The sequence below is a fragment of the Leguminivora glycinivorella genome, chromosome 9 (genome assembly GCF_023078275.1).
Source record: "Leguminivora glycinivorella isolate SPB_JAAS2020 chromosome 9, LegGlyc_1.1, whole genome shotgun sequence".
Classification (NCBI taxonomy): domain Eukaryota; kingdom Metazoa; phylum Arthropoda; class Insecta; order Lepidoptera; family Tortricidae; genus Leguminivora; species Leguminivora glycinivorella.
Genome location: NC_062979.1, coordinates 12916688 through 12939425, shown reverse-complemented (window position 1 = coordinate 12939425; position 22738 = coordinate 12916688). Strand labels below are relative to the sequence as shown.

Below are 22738 nucleotides of genomic sequence, written 5' to 3'. Positions count from 1 at the left end.
ATGTTGGTCATTGAAAAAAATATAGAAAAATACAGCTTCTGTGTGTCAGTTCGTATGTGGCAATTTGGCTGCAGGCGAAGAATCCACTCTTTTTTTCATCTCAAATTACGAATGATTCCTTGAATAATAACATAATTATGTTTCAAACAACAATCGGCAATGTTGTTTTTTAATATGTTGAATTTCTGGAAGTCCTTCACCATGTTACATTTGCTATTAATGCTAGTCCTGTTTACTTCCTATGTTTCACCTGGTGGTAAGTTTAGTATTCTATGATATTAAGGATTATTTCGTTGCAGTGGTTTTAATAATGAATGTGGATTTTATTTTGTAACAGACTAATTATTTGTCCAGTATTAACACTTATGAAAAACTTTATAATCCATGTATTTTAAGATTTTGCCAGTACCTATATTTTGTGTAATTGCGTGACAAGATATCGAAACGTTGGGAGCCGTAGGAATTGATATGCTAAATATAAGGGAAATAATGTTCTTGTTTTACGTATTTAAGCAAATGACCTTCACTTCTATGATGGCTCTTCAACGGCTGACATCATTGCTGGTGATGTTTTCTTTGAGATTGTGGATCCTCCCGAGTTGAGCTACTCCTTTCGCATCCGACCAGCTAAGGATTTTGGAGCACCTTTTGTAAGTTTTGTTATGTTACTATCGGTCCTATTTCTAGAAAAAACAAGTATATCTTGAAATAGGTTTTACGAGTTTTGTTATGTTTAATTTAAATTATTTGACAACTTGAAATACATGAATCATGGATATTTTTATTAATGATCAATACCTCAGTCCTTAGGCCACATGTATAATATGAATACCCATCCTTAGATACTTTTTTCGGTTGGCAGTATCCAATGACAATTACCTCTACCTCTGAAAAAAAAGACCTTATGACCCATTCCCCTGGATCTGCCCTTGTTATACATAATTATCATCCTTTCTAAATGAAGTTGATAATTCAGTTTACATTAAAACTCCTAAGCTTGGTTTATTCAATTTGCAGTATTTATATTATATAAACCATTGTATTAAGTACCTATCTATTTCTAAAGTTACTCTTCTTTAATTTCAGAACCAGAGCTTTCAATTTCAAAATGCCCGTTTGGTGCCAACCAAACCCATCCATAGTTGCTCAGATATTTTGAATACAGATGAGCTTACCGGCCATATTGCATTGTCTGAGAGAGGGTAGGTACCAATAATTGATCCTTTGAATGCAACCAAATGTATTAGAACTCAAAAATGGACAAGTGGATGCTTGGAATGTTAAAATAATATTTAAGAAAAAAAAAACGCCGCCTTTGGGGTTCTGGTGAAAGCTTCTTTTTTTTTTCTAAGCTTGCGAATATTGGATTATGTACAAATGTGTAGGTATTTTTTAAAACTGCTTTTAATGCATAATTTTAGAACAAAACGGGACTTAATCGCGTAAACACTTACATTTATATTAGGCCCGACGTTTCGAACATCACATTATGTTGGTGGTGGTTCGTGGTCGGGCCTAATATAAATGTAAGTGTTTACGCGATTAAGTCCCGTTTTGTTCTAAAATTATGAGTGCAAATCGTGTTAGTCTAAATCAATATATTGCTTTTAATGCTTTAATTATTTGATGGCAACACAAATAAATATACGTATACTGTTAAGGTTTGAGGAGTTTCCTCAATCCCTCATGAATCCGATTATAAGAAATTGAAGCTTGTCAAAATTTGACTTGAAAACTCAATATTCTTAACAAATATGACTAAACAAATGTCACTGTTCTGAACTTAAATGCATGCTATTCTTATATAAATACCAAAGTCACTATATTAAGTGTGCCGTTCAGATTTAAGGAGTTCCGTTCTGATCTTCATCAGCAGTTCCACTGCCCCAAATGTCACTGTTCTAACTTAAATGCATGCTATTCTTATAAAAATACCAAAGTCACTATATTAAGTGTGCCGTTCAGATTTAAGGAGTTCCGTTCTGATCTTCATCAGCAGTTCCACTGCCCCAAATGTCACTGTTCTGAACTTAAATGCATGCTATTCTTATAAAAATACCAGTCACTATAAGTGTGCCGTTCAGATTTAAGGAGTTCCGTTCTGATCTTCATCAGCAGTTCCACTGCACCAAATGTCACTGTTCTGGACGTAAGTGCATGCTGTTCTTATAAAAATACCATAGTCACTATAGGTGTGCCGTTCAGATTTGAGGAGTTCGGTTCTGACCATCATCAGCAGTTCCACTGCACCAAATGTCACTGTTCTGGACGTAAGTGCATGGTGTTCTTATAAAAATACCAAAGCCAGTATAAGCGTGCCGTTCAGATTTGAGGAGTTCGGTTCTGACCATCATCAGCAGTTCCACTGCACCAAATGTCACTGTTCCGTACGTAAATGCATGTTGTTCCTTAAAAAACACAAAAATCTATGATTATCTATGATTTAGACGTACCAGCATCAGCTGCCTGTCTAAAACGAAATAATAATAATAATAAAATCACCATACGTGTGCCTTTCAGATTTGAGGAGTTCCCTCGATTTCTCCAGGATCCCATCATCAGGACTGGGCTCTGAGAATAATGGGCCCAATCTGAATCTGTTTGCATATACATTCAATAAAAAAAAAAATCAAAATCGGTCCAGTAACGACAGAGATATCGTGGAACTAGGCTTGGGACTTTTGGATGCTCGCTATGGTTCTGGCATCCGCAGAGTCGCCATTATGTTAAAAAGTTTTTTCGAAGTCAAAGTCAAAGCCTGGAAATAAAATATCTAACAACAATATCTCTATCCAATCTAACAACAAACTATATTCACCACAGTTTTTTTGATGGGATACACTTTTAATATGGTTAGCAATAAATACTTTTTTCCGGCTTTGAAATGAACATCACATAAAGAGCAAAATATACTAGACTTTTCTTCATCATATTTTAATTCCTGATACGGCTCTAATCAGGATTTAATTTCGCAAGTCGTAAAATTATTCATTTTAAAATTTTGTTACAAATTGCGTAAACGATATTTCATCTGAACTGACAACTTATTACTCGAGTGTTTTTATTTTTATTTGAAACTAGCTTTTACCCGCGGCTTCGCCCGCGTAATAAAAGTATTCATTAAGATTTTCATTTGGATCCTTAGGTTTCTCTGTAGGTATATTTAGCTGCGATTATTTCGATTGCACATAATACTTTTGCTTGCAATGATTGTAGAAATATTACACATCGACCACAGCGTAGGTAATTCTATATACGCTGGGGAAACCTTTATAAACATCCCACATAGCCCGTATTTCGACACTATGATCGGTGGGTAAAAAGTACTTTTTTCTATTATCCCTTAAAAATTTTTACATTTTGCTTATACTTATCGCAAACGTAATCTTCAAGCAAGCAAACAACGATCGTCTTAGAGCACATTGATTGTAAGAGACCGCCGACCGTTATCCGTATCCCTCTAACGATACCCATATTATCCGTATCCGTATCCGTATCCGTATCCGTATCCGTATCGCTATCGCTATCGCTATCCCTATCCCTATCCCTATCCCTATCCCTATCCCTATCCCTATCCCTATCCCTATCCCTATCCCTATCCCAATCCCTATCCCTATCCCTATCCCTATCCGTTATCAAGATGTTCAATGATTTCTTATCAAGTGCTAAAATATAAAGTTTCATGGTTTTATCTTTTAAAATTAAGAAATCCCATACAAACTTTCAACCTCTTTTTCAACCCCTTCATCCCTTTTTTTCGAAATAAAAAGTAGCCTATGTTCTGTCTCAGGGTCTAAAGATTGTCTGTTCCAAATTTCATCAAAATCGGTTGCGTGGTTTAAGCGGGAAAGCGTAACAGACAGACAGACAGACAGAGTTACTTTCGCATTTATAATATTAGTATGGATATTAGTATGGATGGATAGTATGGATTGATGTCAGTAGTCAGTCTGTCAAACAAAACACAAGTATCAAAGAGGATGCATAGTAAAGTAAATCGTAGGTAATATAGTATATATTATGCATATCGCGTCAACTGTGAACTTCGACACGTGTGTGTAATAGATTTGTGATAAAATTAATTGCATATTGTTATAGGTATACGGCTTTGACTTTGACTTCGAAAAAAATTTTTTAACATAATGGCGACTCTGCGGATGCCAGAACCATAGCGAGCATCCAAAAGTCCCAAGCCAAACATAAAAAAAAAAAAAAAAAAAAAACAGACGAATTGAGAACCTTCCTTCCTTGAGAGATTTGAGGCGGCGGTTAAAAAATACATAATTATGTATTTATTGTTGCTTGAAAAGTTGACTAATTAGGATAGAAGTGAACTGTTGCCAATTTATTTTATGGGCGGTAAGATTGTTTTCGTATGCCGCTATAATTAGAATGCAAAAATTTTGGCAAAACAATAACTTTACTTTTTGATGTAAAAATAATTCAGTAGGTACCTAATCAGCTGAAGTAGGTAGGTAGCTATCTATAGCCATAATGGTCCAAATAAAATTAGTAAGTAATTTGTGATGTCGTGGGGAAATATTTAAAATAAATTCGCGCCAATCATGTGTTAGCTCTGGAAGATCACTCGGATAACCATTTTCTCATTTGAATAACTACTTGTGTTGTTACTTACAGTGAATGTTCATTCGTATTCAAGACCGTGAAAGCCCAGCAGGCTGGCGCCAGAGCGATGATCATCACAGAGTCTGTGGACAAGTGGGAAGACTCCATGGACCATCTCATTGAAATGGTGGATGACAGGTAAGATATCATCATCATTTTAACATTTATTTTTTTTCACTTAAAAAAAAAAAATCTATTTTTTTTTTAAATTATAAACTGGCCAGTGATAGACCTTAGTCGCACCTGATGGAAAGTGACGACGTCACGTCAGTCGCTTTATTGTCACCATAGTGAATGTTCGTTCGTGTTAGGCCCGTGCAGTCTCAACAGGCTGGCGCCAAAATCCATCTCAGAGTCCATGGATAAGTAGGGAGACTTCAATGGGGGATGAGGGATATCACTATTGATTACTGCATGCAGAACCGGAGGCGGTTCCAAGAATTCCATTTCCCGCTTCTATGTGGGACTGGAACCGGGAGTCACGGTTCTTTCCCGGTTCATAGTATTTTTAGCGTTCCATACCAAAAAGATTCAAAAACAACCCTTATGGCATCACTCTCTCCATCTGTATGTGTGTTTTGCCCTATACCTTACTGTGGTTTGTTTACGTTATACATATAATATAAGCAAGTACAATAGTACCATGGTTTGCAAGCAATGTTGCAAAATTGCATTATTTGCAATAAATATCATCTTTATCTTGTCAGATTCAACTTTACTAATTATTTACATACATACATACATACATACAATCACGCCTGTTTCCCATAAAGGGGCAGGTAGAGCACATGAAACTGCTAAAGTTACAGTGCCACTCTTGGCAAATAAGGGGTTGAAAGAAAACGAAAACTGTGACATTGCAGTGACAGGTTGCCAGCCTCTCGCCTACGCCACAATTTACCCCATATCCCACAGTCGCCTTCTACGACACCCACGGGAAAAAAGAAAATACTAAAAATCGCACAAATGCAGATGCAACTAAAAAAATAATAAATCGGAAATTTTGAACCGGTGCCTAAATTCCCGGTTATTTCGTCACCATAAAGTTACCGGGATTTCCCGGGAAATCGAGAACTGGGAATACCGGGAGCATGCCCTACTATTTATAGTGCATGTACGCGTGAAGGACCACTCTCAAATATCTGGGCGAATCAACTTTTTGACCGACTCAAATCTGTCCGCACATTCTTAACATGTTGTAAAATTACACCCTTAAATAATGAATTTTATTGGTATTTTTCACTTTACCCTGTTCACACACCTAACTGTTAGATCCAATAAACTGAAACTTTGTTCATTAGAAGTTCGATTTCTTGGTAACTCCAGAGACATTTTGAGTAACGCCAGAGACACCAAAAATGCCGGTCAAAAAGTTGATTTGCCCATCTGCGAACACACCAGACGCCAGAACGCCCAAGCTCTAAAATTGGTTAACCAAGGGTTAACCCACCATTTTATATGGAATTTGACAGATGACAGTCCACTAACCCCGAGTTAAATGTTTGGTGCAAGTGGGCCTTAAAAATCTCTAATTTTCTTCTATTAAACACTTATACCTACATTGTTTGCTACATAATTTAATTTAATTTTTCAGGATGGATACAGAAGTAAACATCCCCGCAGGTTTCCTGCTAGGCCGCAGTGGCGCCACCATACTAAGGACGTTGCGGCGGCTCAAAATGAGCCACGCGATCGTCAACCTCCCCGTCAATATGACGCATGTTCCTATTAGCAAAATTAACCAGCCTCCTTGGATCGCGTGGTAAAGTTTAGTTAGTATACAAGATACTATCATGATATGTTATGTTGAGACACTTGAGACGGAGTCATAGCTAAATTGTTCACTACTTATGCCATGATTTTACAATACATTTATTTAGATATTGAAACAAAGTAGGCTGCTGGCGGCATCTGTATTTTATCGTTGTATCGCAAATGCTGATATGTTGGCCCAACTAGTCGCCAGCTCTTACGTCAACCAGACTAGAGTTGTGCCTGCTCGTTCACTGAAAAGATCGCTCCCAACTAGTACGATCTCCGAAGTGTACTAGTTCGTTCTTTTAGGACATTTAGGACAGTAGTACACCGAGAGAGCGAGAGACAAATTGTGCATATGGCGTACAGCAAAGCTTGCTCGTACTAGCCGAGAGCTGATCGGCCGTTTTCGCGCGCTCTCGGTCCGAGTCAGTCGCTTTTAGTTCGGTTGCGGTCGGATCTCACGGATCGCTTTTCTGTCATTTTCACTCCTCGGCTCGTTGCTCCTTTCGCTCCCATTCTATTGCGCGTGTGTGAATGTACTAAATGTCCTAGAGAGCAGAATCATTTGGGAGTCGTTCGGTCTAGTACAGTGTAGGGAATCGTGTCTTTTGTACTATTAGTACATGTCCTACACAAGCCTAAACCAGACGCTTAGCGATTGCTACAAATCAATGTGCGCGTTGAGAGTACACTGGTCTAACTAGAGCTTCAACGCCAAGTGGTACAAAACGGTACTCTTTACCGAGGTTTTTGTATTAATTATTCCCGGGCCGTGACACATGGAATGACGTTTCTTGTGGTTATGCCAAACTTTATCACGAATAGCTCTCACTCGTAATAACGGGCCTACAATAAACTAATTTAAGTTTTTAATGTAAAATTCATAACAATCATAACAATAATATTATAGCTAACCAAACTAGGTGAATCCAAAAATCACTTTATAAAAAAATGCTCAAAAATAGTGACAGTGCTTATCCCTACACTAAGTCGTCAAATTTAATATTTTTCAATTAGTATCATACTGACCGGAATAATAGACCGCGATTGTCTTTTTGTCTTTCTCGAGCTCCCAATATTTCGACGCAGTTACATGCATCATGATCACGTGTTACTGAAGATGGATGGATGTCAAAGCAATACGACGGTCTATATCCCGGGAAGTGTAAGGCTGAAAGTACACTAAATATCATTATGTTTATCATAGAAGTATGATCAATTGATCATAGGTCTGTACTGTATGCCTCCCTTTTTCTTCAACGTGAAGAAAAAGGACGACGTTGCCTATGATCATATTTCTATCATAAACATATGATCCTGGACTATCGGCCTAAGTACTATTATATACGTCCAGTGAAACTAACCGTGAATCATTCAAAACTCCTATTTTTAATTTAGTGGTTAAGACGTTTACGTACAGTAATTTAAGACTCCATCTTGGCTGGAAGTATCAAAATGACAATTACAAATTATAATTTTAACATTTATTCTCTTGTATTAATCAAGTTATGCTTATAATACGAGGTCATATAACCCGGCAACCTTCAAATCAAGTGTGAACAGGCATCTTCTGGGCGAGCTCACTCCATCGTAGGCCACGTCTTTGCCTTTGGCTAGTCTGTGGTCAAGAGTAAGCCCATTTATAATAATAATAAAAAAAAAAGTAAGCAATCTTGATACCTGTGTACCGTCATCTACATAAAATAGTGTGTATACCTGGATTACCTATCTGGAATAGGTCAATCTGTTATTTATTTGATTATTTATTGATAAAGGTGATAGTTACTATGTTTTATATCAATATAAGAACATTTTGCTCATAATTATAGATCGTGTTTCTCACGAGTTTGTTTTTGACAAATGTATCCTTTAGTTAGTGGTACGACAATACGAACCGAGCCACACTTCTTTGTGGATGACACACAAAAATGGTTAAAAATTCATGCAATTTACAGACCCCAAGATTTTTCAAGCTACAAATGGAATGATGTCAAAAATTACGTAATTAGTTTAAAATTGGTTTAAATTGGCCGTTGCTGAGAAGTTTCCATTAGAGATCAGTCATTAAGGGCCAGTTGCATCAACCACATTTGACAGACACATCATCGTCACACAGCAGATGTCTATGGAACTTCCCATACAATAAAATTTAACGAACGCTTTAACGGTGTCAGACGGTTTGATGCAACCGGCCCTAAGTGTAGTGTACCAATGGTACTAATTAAGTTTTGATAATCGCAATGGTACCTAAAACCTTTCTACTCAGTTTTTTATCCGTTTTATTTGAAAAATACTAAAGTCTTTGTTTTCAATTGGTAACTTCGCATTCCTTTAATGTGGTTGTTAATTATAACATTCCCTTAAAATGTATAATGTGCTGTTACAAAATACCGGCCACACCTTTATTTACAATAATTCTGGCTAATTCAAAATAGGAATATACTTTGTGAACTAGTGCGGAAAAAGCACTACTAGTGTTTATGAAAGTGACGGGAAGGGTACAAAAAAAGTTTCCAGATTAATTATTAATGATAATGTAATTAATTATAGCAAACACACATGTGCAAAGCTCATTTATCTTATACAATATAATATGTATTTGTTTGACCTGTATTAGAATAACTTGAGTTTGCTAGTCAATAATTTATATTGTTTGCGTTATGCTAGCTAGGAGATTAGTTTGAAAATCGAGTGGATGTTGAAATTCGAGCGTTATTATTTGCATTGCATATTTTTCTGAGGTAAGTACCTATAGGTAAGTAAACACTTTCACAGATAAAAAAAACTAAGTAAATGTTTTTTTCATCAAGTCGAACGTCAAACGACGGCGGAACCGAAAAGTCAACCGACTTTAGTAAATTCATAATTCAACAAATAAAATGACAATTTAGCTGTTTTGATGTAACCGAGGTATGCCATAAATCATTGATTTATATAATTTTATTATAATTTTATTTAATATAATTTAATTATCAAACGTTAAACATTAAATAAATGTCATATAACTACAAAGAAAAAACGACCAAGCTAGGCCTCCAAGTGTTTCGAGTTGGGGACCGATTCTTGAATCTCGAACGCATGAATTCGCCGTAGAAAGTCTGTGGAAAACGACGTAATGCTACGACTTTCGAACGGCGAAACATGCGTTCGAGATTCAAACATCGGTCCCCTGGAATCGAACCAGCGTACTCCGTTAACCGGACGCATGCCTGTAAAAACCACTCGGCCATCGGATCACGAAAGCAAGGGTCAAACTTTCCAAGTATATGACACAATTACCGAAGGTTTATGGCGCCCCCGGCCATCTCTGAGGTAGAACCGAAACTAGTTCGACCTGCTAACTGAATCAACACATGTGATTTTTTTTCTTTGTATATGACATTTATTTAATGTTTACAGTATAATAGTAATTTGATTTGTTCTAAGATTTTTATCAGACGTTACTTCAAAAATAGGGAATACAGATGATAATGTGTTTGGTAGACATTTTGTTAGTGCGAAAATTAAAGTAATTTATGGAAATAGTAGTTGGCGACTTGGCACTAAACGTTTTCTCCTGTATGTTTTAAGCTGAATGTAAAATATGTACATATAATATGTCTACATATACCAAAAATTTCATTATAATAAGATGAAAACAGTTTGGTGTTTTAATGCAATGCCCCAGATAAAAATCCGTCTAATTATCCCTGTTTTGAACCAGATTTGGAAACTAAACCTAAAAGTCGATTTTCTGGACCAGTCTAACGTGTTTTATTGGTGGTTAAAAGGTTGTGCAATAATTACCGGACTGTCTGTAGATTAGATTGTTCTGTCCACACAGCTTGAACTGATGTATCTATTCAATTAGGTAAGTACATATTATATTTCTAAATTCATATCACTTCAATCAACTTGTACCTAGGTATGGGCTTTTCATTAACCCAATTGTTAGCGGGTAGGTATACTGTATGAATTAATTTTCAACGCGACCTAATACGGTTTTCTATAGGGATCGGAGTCGGACATAATTTTGCAATACTTATTTAGTGATAGATTTTTCTAGTTATCTGCCCAATATGAGGTAAAAAAAAACATTTTTTTCTACTTAATTGTCGACTGTAATCTGTCAATTAGGACACCACAGACTAAACTTTAAGTGCTAACTTTGCAGTGTTGGATACTCTATGGCAGTTCTGGCTCAATTGGACGTAGTTACGCAATAACGTTCCAATCCATCTGAAATTGTCATTGAAATGAAAGACTTTTGTTTTTCATACAAGGTCTAAAACTTAATGACAATTTCATGTGGATTGGAACGTTATTGCGTAACTGCGTCCAATTATAATAAGCTCATTATAGTTGACTTTAGTTAACTGTAATAATTTCAAAAATAAAACTTCATACAATTTCTATACTAACTTGCGATACCTGGCAAATTTTCCTGCATCTGAAACACATTTTTTTTATCTGTCGCGTTATCGGCCAATCAGAGACGGTTATTACAAACAATTGGTTGCTAGGTAATTCGATGTTGATACAACGGTGAACGACTCTATTAACATTAATTTTAACTTGCATGTATGATGATATTTCCGTCCATTGATGATGAAGATGATGACTCGTAGGAAAAGTATTGTATACAATAGTGATATAATTAAGCTTTTCACTCTCGTACCGTACTATTAGGTAAACATGGTACTCGACTGAAAAGCTTTGTACTATATCACGATTGTATAAAATACTATTTTTACAATTTAAGGTAACACTGTAACATTTCTTGTACAGTAGAGTTCACAAAGATGTGTATATTTTTTTCACCTTCTTGCAACGGGCTAAGGCGAAGAAATCTAACACATAATTATGTAATCGACTGCAATACAATTACAAAGCAATTTAGAAGCTAAGTAATTTCTTATACATTGTCACTATCAAAATATCTATGAAATCTACAAATTATTCATCCCTTAATAACATTGATTAGTTCAACTCATACCTACCGTTCGTCGCCTACGGAGTCTACGTCATTTTAAACGCACGTGTTAGGTGCATTTTTAGGGTTCCCATGTCTGCCCGTCCGTGCGTCCGCGGATCTCAGTGACCGTTAGCACTAGAAAGCTGAAATTTGGTACCAATATGTATATTAATCACGCCGACAAAGTGGTAAAATAAAAAGTGGAAAAAAAATGTTTTATTCTAACCGGATCCGGTAGCTCTTAAAACGTGACAGATCCGGCCGTATTACCCCATCCGCCGGACTGGATTGGAATTCCTAATACCATCTGATATTAGATACTGATATATCAGCCATGCCATGACAGAGGATGCTAAAACCAACTGCATCGCAATAGCAAATTCGCGTGTTTTCGTCCGGACATGCGATCCGGTTATTATGAAATTAATGGAAGGCAAACACAACTCCCGGAATTACTTTGGTGATTTACTAATCTATCCTGTAAAGTTATTTGTAATAACGTTAATGTTCGGCGAGTTATAAATATTTTTTTATTAAGGTTGCTAAAATTGATGTCTGTAAATACGGTTACTGCATTGGATAGGGTGTCATTTCAAGAAACTTCAAGACTTTCAAGACCATTTTGTTCTCCAGTTGGGAATAAGGGTGCACCGGGACAATTTCGACTGGGGACAATTTCAACTACTTAACCGAAATAGGTTCCTTGTTTTACATTATTAATTAGAGTGGCCATATGTGGCCACTGAACACGCGTGCCATATGTGACCAGGACACATATACCGTGTACTTATCTTTGAAATTCGCTAGGTGCACGATTGTCAAACTATTGCTGCCCTAATTTTGATGGCTTTTCTGTGTCAAATTTTATGGAATAAAATTATAGTTACAATTACAACGACGAATGCTTGACATGTCCAATGAGTATGTATAGGTATTTGTGACAATTAGCGGCATTCCTCTAAACATGTTGCCAACAGGAACCGAGCCTCGAAGCTTTACTTACAATATGAACTAGGTGTGAGCTAGGATGAACTAAGTACATAAAAACACAAATAAAAATTAAGAGAAAAAGCGATACTAAGTACTTAATAGGAAAACATGGAAAAGCATTCTATTACAAATGGCGTGTTTGATACCTAAAACAGATAGAGTCATGCTCAATGTCATACATGTTTTCAAATAACAACGGAAAACATTACTTTTCATAACGGCATTATTACTGAAAAAGTACCGACTAATAATAGGTGTAATTTAATGTTATACCGTTTCGAGAAAAAAAATTAGGTCCTGCCATTAACTCCGCAATTAGACGGAATTAAACGTTGTATTCAAAGGGGACATTATGAAAACTAGGCTAAAGTTAAATATTTAATGCTACGTACGCGTGGATGCCTCGTCCAGAATACTAAGGTCTCCCGCTTCCCCCTTGTACAGACATCCACTGGACTACACAAGGGCTGTCCATTTAATTCGCAGAGGTCTCTGCTACCTGGTGGCGTATGTTTGGTCGCACGCTGGCTGTCGCAGCGGCGCCGAGCGTATCAAACATTCAAAGCTATCGACTTTTGCCAGCCATTTTGTCGCGGAAATACTATTTTTTTGGCGGGAAACGCAACATTAATTTTATTATAACAGTCCTTGAAGGGGAAGAAAAATGGTATGGTATTTTTGGAACTGTTTTCTTAATGGCCAAATTTGCTATGAGTGCTGTGATGTTATTTGGAAAATGGTGCGCTGAACACATAAATATTATATGAAATTAAATGTACCTACGGTACACAAAGCTTCCCTGAACGTAGGTAAATACTTTGACAAGGAATTACATTATATTGAAAATAGGATTTTCTGATTTCTTTTTGTAGAAATGACACATTTCCTTGTCACCCTATTCTATATCATACCTAACCTAACTTACTTCCGGTTCCTTTGTAGTAGGTACATCGAAGGTAGCCGGAAAAGTTAATTGTGCTTGAAAATGTCACTACGGATGTCCCCTTCATGGCGGCATCAACCGTAACGTAGGAAGTTTATTAACTTTCTCAAAAGCGCTTTGTTCGTCATATCTTAGGACTTATGACAAACTGAAGGCAGAAGTTTTGAAGTTGAATCGCTTTAGGTCATAGATTAAAAAAAGCTTTTCTTGTAAACTTTTTCAGGCCAGGAATCTGTGAAAATGAATCCGCCACCTGGCGATGCGAACATAATGACAGAAAGCTACAACGACACGTTAGAAATTTTACTTGTTTTGAATATCTAGCAGTCTAGTATAACTTGCGCTAGTTAATTGCGCTCTTGCTCATACCTCTATATTATATGCTATGAGCGACTTCTGCCGGCCTATCCGAAGATTCCGAAGTGACAATAGTTGACTGTAGGTGGCGATCGAAACGAAACTGGCTCTGTCCGTAGCCAAATGCACGTCAATATGGAAGAGCTTTGTGACTTTGGCTACCTGCCTACCTTATTATGGTCTCGCGCGCGAAAAGGTAACTTATGCTAGCCGACATCGACATGGTAATAGGGTAATTATTTAAGCTCTTGTAAGCGGTTTTTTACCGGTCGCTAAAATGTAACAACAAGGCAGGTAAAAAGGGCAGGAATGGCAGAACTGTAATGCAATCAAAAGTAGGGCAAAATTGTTTGGTGCAATTACACTAGGACTGAAAAAAGTTTTTTCTCAAACATGCAATGAAATATTGTCTTTACGTTCCTTAAAATGAGCTGGGAAGTATCGCTTTTTGGGCGCAACAACTCGAGAGGACTGTAAAGGGATTTCATATTATTTTTTAGGCCCAGGCCTGCAAAGTAACTTTTTTTATAAAATATTGTCCTGAGCATTTTTTTTTATTTCATTGTATGTTTTAGAACAGCACTATACATGCCTCGGCGTGAAAACGGATTCCCGGCCTCGTATCCCTATCCGGTATATACCCACTTGGCCGGAAATCCTCATTTTCCCGGCCTCTCATGTAATGTACTATGCTTGAAAAACAACCGATAAGCTAAGAACCACTTACATACCCATGTAGACGCAATTCATTTTCATGAATTAACAGTTTGTTACGTTTGTCGCTTGTACACACGTAATTACATAAGTATGTGCCTAATTACCTATAGGTACAGTCACCGACATAAATAAGTGATGATTTCTGTACCTTGTCGCTTTTAATCGTTTGACAATTTCGTATGACATTTAAAACACGTTAAAGTGACAAGGTACATACTCGTAAATCATCGCTTATTTATGCCGGTGACTGTACTTGCAACATTTTTCTGTAAAATGTACCTAGTTATATTATAATCGAGCGGTTAAGTCCCTAGTTTAAAGTTATTTGCGTTTTTATATTTTAAGGCATCGCCTAAAACTTCATCAAGTTAATCATATTTCCTATTTATGATGTGTTAATGAAACCTGAAAGTAGGTACTTCACAGTTTCGTAAGTATCGCACATTGCTTTGCCATAAAGATAAGTTAAGCTAGTTCGTGACTTCACGGCGCTATAAAATGTTGAATTATGGAGCTTTTTGTAATGCAAGGTAGATATTAAATATCTTATTTAGTTATTATAATAATAGTTATTTGTTATACAAGGGGGCAAAGTTGTATTTTAACGCCGAGTGTGGAATTGAAAAACGAGCAAGTGAAAGGATTCTATAGTTGAACCACGAGCGAAGCGAGTGGTTCGAGAATAGAATCCTGAACTTGCGAGTTTTTTAACACACGAGAAGTAAAATACATTTGCACCCGAGTGTAACACAAAACTTTTCCCCTCACTATAGCGAGGAAACTACAACGCAAAAAATGCGTTTATCACTGATTCCAGTAGTTCCACAGGTGGTAAATCATCTTTATTACTAGATTTACCTACTTTTATCAATTTTAAAACAGTTAATTTGACTATATTCAAGGTCAAATTACTTTACCCACTAGTGGATGAAATGCGTTTTTACCCGCTGCTATTAAAGGACAAAACACGTGTTTCCGAGCTAGGGAGGGGAAAATAAATATAGTACCTATGTTAATGTCAGAAAGTAATGGATAATAATCAATGGATAGTAGGTTAAACTTAAAATTGGTTGCAAAGGATATTGACGACCGGGTCGGTCTGGCCTAGCGCGTAGTGAACCTGCCTGCTACGCTGCGGTCCCGAGTTCGAATCCCAGTAAGGGCATTTATTTGTGTGATGAGCACAGATATTTGTTCCTGTCATGAATGTTTTCTATAAATATAGGTAAATATTTGTATATTATACAATTTGCAGGGTAAACCCGCCTCATTCGGTGACACGCCTAATTCAGTGAAACAACCAAAAATCGTCTTTCGGAATAGTGCTTCAAAACTTGTATCACCGAATTAGGCGTGTCACCGAATGAGGCGAGTTTACCCTATATTGTATAGGTATATCGTTGTCTGAATACCCACAACACAAGCCTTTTTGAGCGTACCGTGGGACTCAGTAAATCTTTAAGAATGTCCTATAATATTTATTTATTATTTATTTATTTATATTGTTATTTGACATACGCGATCCATATCGTATTAGAGTTGAATATCTGGGCGACCGAGCTTCGCTCGGTTCTATTTTAATATATCACGTCTTTAGATAAAAAAAAACTCTTATAAATACAAAAACAAAAAAAAGACAAAAAACAAAAACTTAATTTCTGGCCGGGATTCGAAACCCTGACACCTACGATCTATCTGCGTACATTAGACCGACCTCGTGCGACTGAGCTACGCGGAATCGATGCGCGCGCGGCGAAATTAAGGACCATATTTTACGTTTACAAATGCGAAAGAAAAACTCATGAAAACTCGAAAATTCGCGTTTTCCGGGATCTAAGGCTACGCTAGATCGATTTTTCACCCCCGAAAACCCCCACAAAACAAATTTCAGCGAAATCGTTAGAGCGGTTTCCGAGATCGTCGGTATATATAAATAAATAAATAAATATACAAGAATTGCTCGTTTAATAGTATAAGATGTAGCTAAAAGTTCGAACGTGGCCGCTAGTACTCGATTTAGGCGATTTGTAAGTTAATGTTTTCGAAAGGATGGCAAATTAAAACTAGGCATTAGGTATTAATATTATGTGAATCGCTTGATAGCTAGTAGCTACCCAGTTATTACTATAATTTAAATGACCTAGCTAAGTACCAATCATGATGTCAAGTAGTTGAACTAGATTACTCATATCGATTAACCACTGGGAACATCAACAGCTGTCTCTAAGTTCATAAAATATTCTAGACCACTTTAACTGAAAATAGAAAAAATTCAATTGTAGCCGACAGAACCACGTGCTGTTATTTGACATTTTAAACTATGAATTATGGTAGGTATGCTGTCAAATTCGTGTGTTCAGAATATTTTATAATAATGGACTTATTTTACATATTTTTAAATTAAAGGAAAAATAGAAAAATTCACACCTCCGGCAGGACTCGAACCTGCAACCTTTGGCCTTTGGCAAATGTAATATCGCTCGCAGACGTTTCTGCATGTTAAAAAACAAATTTGGACTTATTTTAGTTTCAGTTATTTTCAGTAAATGTTAGTAAGTTCAACTAGAAGGGTTAAAAGGTTAGATCCAAGTTTCCACTCTTGTATAGAGTAAAGACCTAAAGACCTACCCTGCCAATGGTCGCGTACCACAAAGTATAGTTTTCCTCCAATTCTCACACCACCCATAAGAAGTTGGCCACCTAATAAACTTGTGGTCGTCGCTGGTCAAATGCCATGCTTGTCATGCCAAATGGTGACCTCCACTTTTGACAAAAAAATCTGTGATCTTTTCTTCGATTTGTATTATAATCTTACTGTCACTTTAAGCAAAACTTCTGCTTCATTGTTCGCCGATAGATGGCAATACCATACCTATATTTTCATGGGGTCAGCCGTATTTTACCACATAATGACAGTATAATAAAGAGTACTATCGTACAGTATGGCCACTCCCGCTCCCCGCTGAAAGTGCCGCCCACCCCCTCTCGGTTACCTCACAGTTACCGCCTATCAAAAACGCGACCAGTCGACCTGTCATATTTCACTCATACAAGCATAGTACGCGTTCACCTACACGAGCTTAGACTGTGTGCTAGGAACGCGCCTCTTTCATATATTTGATCACCAGTGTCCGAGGTGTGACATAATATTGTCTTGAAAATATACGGTAAGTACCGCTAATGTCAAAATTCATAATTATCGTAATTAAAAACCTTAATTACTTACAGGTTACATGAATAAGCAGCCTCGCGAAGAAGCATACGATACTAATTAAGTTCGAACCTCGTAAAACTCAAAATCAGTACAATTAAGTTCCGTTCCGTTCATGGTTAATAATCATTAATAATCTAGACTATGCAACGGGTCTTTGTAAAGAAGGCAGTTTTTCTTTGTAAAAGAAGTCAATATACATCGTGTTTTTATGGAATTCCGTTAACTTCGGCCTACAGTTAGGTCCATTATATGAAACAAAATAATTAGTTTTTTTTAATTCGTAACTTTATTCTGAAAAATCCCTTACACCTGTGATAGATGTTACATCAATTGCTGGGTGGCTAGCCGAATGGCACAATCGCTCACGAAACGCTCACGAAACGAAGCGCTAGTAGATATCTATCTCTATCGCGCTTGCGTATTGGCGCGACAGAGCCAGCGGCGTATCGTTTTCATTTGGCGTCGGAGAAATGCCATTCGGCTACGGGGCCTGTTAAGAAACGGGCTTTGTGTGTTCAATATGCAATTGACATGTCATATAGTTTTGACACTTACTTAGTGTGAGTTAATTGTAAAGCCCGTTTCTCAACAGCAATAGGCTAGTTTCCTATGCTTAAAATAAAATATTTTATGCAGTGCACGAACGTGTTTAAACATAATTTTTATTTAATAAGTCAAAGAGATATAAAGTAAATGAATTGACCATGACGTCACTCCTCAGTATTTCATAGTAATTCCATATTAGCAAATCGTTTTGACAGTTCTTAAAAAGAAGCTGATTTGACTAGTAGGAAACTAGCCTATTGAAGAGAAAATTGTCCATTAAGAACAACTCAGTCAAAAGATATTTCAAAAAAAATTTTCAAATCGAGGTTCCGCTCTCGACTCTTTCCTCCTTCAAAACTTAATCAATCGGAACGAAATTTGAGAATCTGAATAACAATGAAATAATCTATGTCGGACCGTTTAGCTTTTTTGATTAATTGTTACCAATCTTGAGTATCACACCACACCTTTTTTTGCGCCACAATGAAAAAGGCCGTTTTTGGAAATGTTTGAATGACTCTAGAGTCTTTAAAAAGCAGAATATCAAAAAAATCAAAACGGTCCAACACAGATAAAAATAATAACACTCTGCATGTGTTTAAAAAATCATTGCTCTATCTTCAAAAACCAGGGAGGAAATAGTCGAAAGCGTTTGTATGAAGAATTGACCCCTATACCGTATCGCCTTAACCCTTAAATGCATGGTGATGTATATATGCATCATATATTTGATGGCCCGTGGCTCAATATGTAGCTATCCAAAATCACATTTATTGCTTAATTATTATTATTTAATATACAATAAAATAAATTAAATAATATAATGATTTACTATTTATTATTTAAGGATTAAGATGAAATGGCGGAAAAGTGTGAAAAAAACAGGACGATGGCGATTTTTAGTATGTGATTTAGGCTGATTTTTTCGGAGTTAGTAATTAGTTTATGTTTAAACATTTTATCATAAAGGTTTCACAAATAGTGTACCTTTTTAATAGTAGTAATTTTTTTTAAATAAAACTTACCAATTACGATATATTTATATAAATAAGATTTCGCCTATTTAACTTCTAACACTGATTTAGTATAAAAATCGATTTTAAATGTTTTTTTTTTTATTTTTCCCAGAGTCAGAAAACCATTGTCTATCACATATATTAATATCTCGTTAAAAGAAAAATTCATACATTTAAGGGTTAAGTTTGAATTGTTTTAGTTTTTTAAGTCTTCATTAGGTAAATGTCTTACTAACACTAATATTAGTTCTTTAGAGTTTTAATGTTCTACTAACCATTTATGGGCCTTGAGTCTGCAAATGATTTTTATTTATTTATTATTATTTATGCATATTACAAACAAAATAAGCTCAAGTAGAACAACATTCAGGGAATTTTGGGTAGGATTTATCCTTGATGAAGTACCTACTTAATGTACTTAATGCTTTTAAAATTTTAAAAGGAACTGGGAGTTTCTTCCTATAATAGGGGTATTAAAAAAGGCGCTTCTGTTAGTCACAAATTGAAAAGCAATGGAAAATCCAATCAATCAATACCATCAAGCATCAAGACATTATTTCAAACTTCCTAACACTAAGTCGTTTATAATGTGTATGGCATAACAGTCGTCTCGCTCGAGATACCAGGGTAACTGTCAAATGGCCGACGCCAGTCGTGTGTGACGGCGACTTATGTCACGCTGTGCACGTATGCGAGCTGGGTGCGCTCTTATTCTTAACGCTGGAAGACACACAGACAGACTAGACGGTCCTAAAAAATCGATAGGTACTTACATACATTTTTAATTTGAAAAATTCTGGCAACATCGTAGTGTAGACCAGGTACTCCCGTTTTCCTACCAGATATTGATTTGAAAGGGTCTTTTTTTCCAGTACGAGCTTTACACCAGATTGCCCAAACTTGTCTACAGGTCCAGGATAGAATTGAGGAGTGAATACAGACAAAGAAGTAGCATAGCATGTAATGTAAGTATAGCAGAAACAAAAATAGAGAAAATGTCAGTGATCTCCAAATGCGTATTTTGTTTAGCACGATCTGTATCAGGCCTAAGGGATTGGTTTCATTCAGGAAGTATGTACTTTGATTTCAAATTTCAGGCACTCTATGCTTTTCTGTTTTAGATATCAGTAGCAATCAGGACAGAATACAAATCACACAGACGAGAATGTTACTTTCGAACATAAGCAGATAATCAGAACAGACATACAGCAGGATCAGGCACAGGGAAAATGTCAAACTCATTTGCATATTTTGCTGCAAAGGTAGTATAGTAGCTACACTAAACCCAACATTTAGTAAGTAGTAAGTAGCTCCACTAAACCATTGTATAAGTACTAACCATTATGGGCCATTTGTTGTCTGTGATAATAAATAAATTAAATTAAATTAAACCTAATCAGAACAGACATACAGCAGAATCAGAAACAGGAAAAATGTCAAACTCATTTGCATATTTTGCTGCAAAGGTTTTCTAGTAGCTCCACTAAACCCAGAAGGGAGAAGATTTTATCCTAGATGTTAGATTATAGATTTTAGATGTTTTATCCTAGACATAACTGATCATAGTTGTAAGACAAGTATGAAACACACCGCGCATACGGGCTCATTGCTCATGCGCATGTATAGATAATGTAATTTGAATCGATGCGCTCGAGCGGACTCGAACAAAGAGACTAATCGACAGGAAGCGATAAAGAAACCAGCTCGATGAGATGTCGAGTATTTAGTAGCAATAAGTTACGCATTGTAATAAGTTAGATAGGGTTTACCCGAAGATACGGTCATCGAACTTAGCGGCAAGGTTACATCATTTTCAAAGCATTTTGCTTTGCCTATAAAGGTCCAAGTTTGATCTTACCTTAAGATTCTCCAAATATAGGTGCTTAATTGAAAATTACAATAAGGCGACTAGTACCTAAGCATCTGTGAATATTAATTGGATCTTGTACTGCAGCAAGGAATCGAAATGTGGACAGATGCTTTAGGTATCTTATTTAGATTAGATAAAAGCAATACTGCGTAGTTTCCTTTAACTACATTTGTCAGTTGTCACCGATTTGGCAACCGCTGATTTCATGGGAATCTAGTTTATTTCAGAAACCAATTATTCCGGTTTAAACATAACGGCGTCATTAAACTAACAAAAATCCGTAGCTGTACATTATTTGATACTGTATCACGCTCTAATATCCCCGGTTAGAGCTGTACAACAATGGCCGCGGATACGCCCGTCGATTTCTCTGCGAACAATGTTTATGTAGAAAAAAACGGTTCGCGCTTGACCGGCCAAGCGTGACCGACATGGCGTGTGCGCCGTGCTCTATGCACGCGCCATCTTGAATGCGCGGATTGAGTTGCGTTTGCGCACCGCTTTTTAGGTAAATCATTCTGCTTTCTTGTTGGTCGTAAAGCTTTCTACATGTACTTATATGGGTGATATTAATGCAGTGTAGGTTGTAATATACTCTGTAGAAACACTAGTGCAAGTTGAGTAGCTAATTTACTGAAAAGTTAATAAAGTTTCTAATGGGTCAGAAACGCGCATGGCGCAGGCGTCCATAGGTTACAGTGACCGCTTTCCATCAGGCGGACCGTATACCTGTTTGCCACCGACGTGGTATAAAAAAACAAAATATCATTCTTAAGTCGCATTTATGAGTAGCTAGCGGAATATTAAATGTTGCAAAAATGCATATTAAATAAATGTATGTAGGTAGTGTAGGTACCTATTTAAAGTACCTAGTACCTATGTAATTAGTCGCAAAGAGTGCAACTTAAGCTGTTTCTATCACAGCTTGTTACCAGAGTATTATCGTTAATGTAGCTATTGAGAAACCAATCAATTGGATTCTAATCCTCCAATTTTATTTGAAAATGTGGCGGTGAAACTGAGAACTCTGGCATCCTCGGTTAGGGTTGCCAGATGGTCGGATTCGGCGGGATTCTCTCGATTTTAACACGTCCTCTCTACTCCGAATAAAATAAACAATAACCTGTGACTGCCCTGATGTTGCTTATGTCCATGGGCGGCGATGACGGCTTCCCATCAGGCGGCTCGTCTGCTCGTTTGCTGCCTATTTCATAAAAAAAACCTGAAATATAACTTTGCAAAAAACAACAACCGAAACGTTTTCCTGCGTTCGGAAAAGACGATTTTTTTAAAATGTAATTACGAAAGATGATACTTATCCGACCGCCGATCCGATATCGGATGTAGGACCGATATCCCATACATTACAGGCGCCATCTTGGATTTTTTTCATTGAAATCCTTCCGACATCCGATATCGGATCGGATAATGTGAAAACGGACTTACACGTGGTACAATACGAAAATATAATTTTAAATCATCATCCTCCTTGCGTTGTCCCGGCATTTGCGACGGCTTATGGGAGCCTGTGGTCCGCTAATCCCAAGACCAATTGACAACTAATCCCAAGATTTGGCGTAGGCACTAGTTTTACGAAAGCGACTGCCATCTGACCTTCGAACCCGAAGGGTAACTAGGCCTTATTTGAATTAGTCCGGTTTCCTCACGATGTTTTCCTTCACCGAAAAGCGACTGGCAAATATCAAATGACATTTCGCACATAAGTTCCGAAAAACTCATTGGTACG

At 36.8% G+C, this 22738-nt stretch overlaps 1 protein-coding gene across 1 annotated transcript; it reads left to right on the top strand.

The window, feature by feature from the left end:
* Window positions 1-35: 35 nt before the first annotated feature.
* On the top strand, window positions 36-9543 carry LOC125229762 (PRADC1-like protein). The gene is made up of 5 exons (XM_048134700.1): window positions 36-256; window positions 514-650; window positions 1087-1202; window positions 4639-4764; window positions 6221-9543. Exons 1-5 carry the CDS (start codon window positions 160-162, stop codon window positions 6390-6392), a joined length of 648 nt encoding a protein of 215 aa, XP_047990657.1. The 5' UTR covers window positions 36-159; the 3' UTR covers window positions 6393-9543.
* The last annotated feature ends 13195 nt before the right edge of the window (window positions 9544-22738 follow it).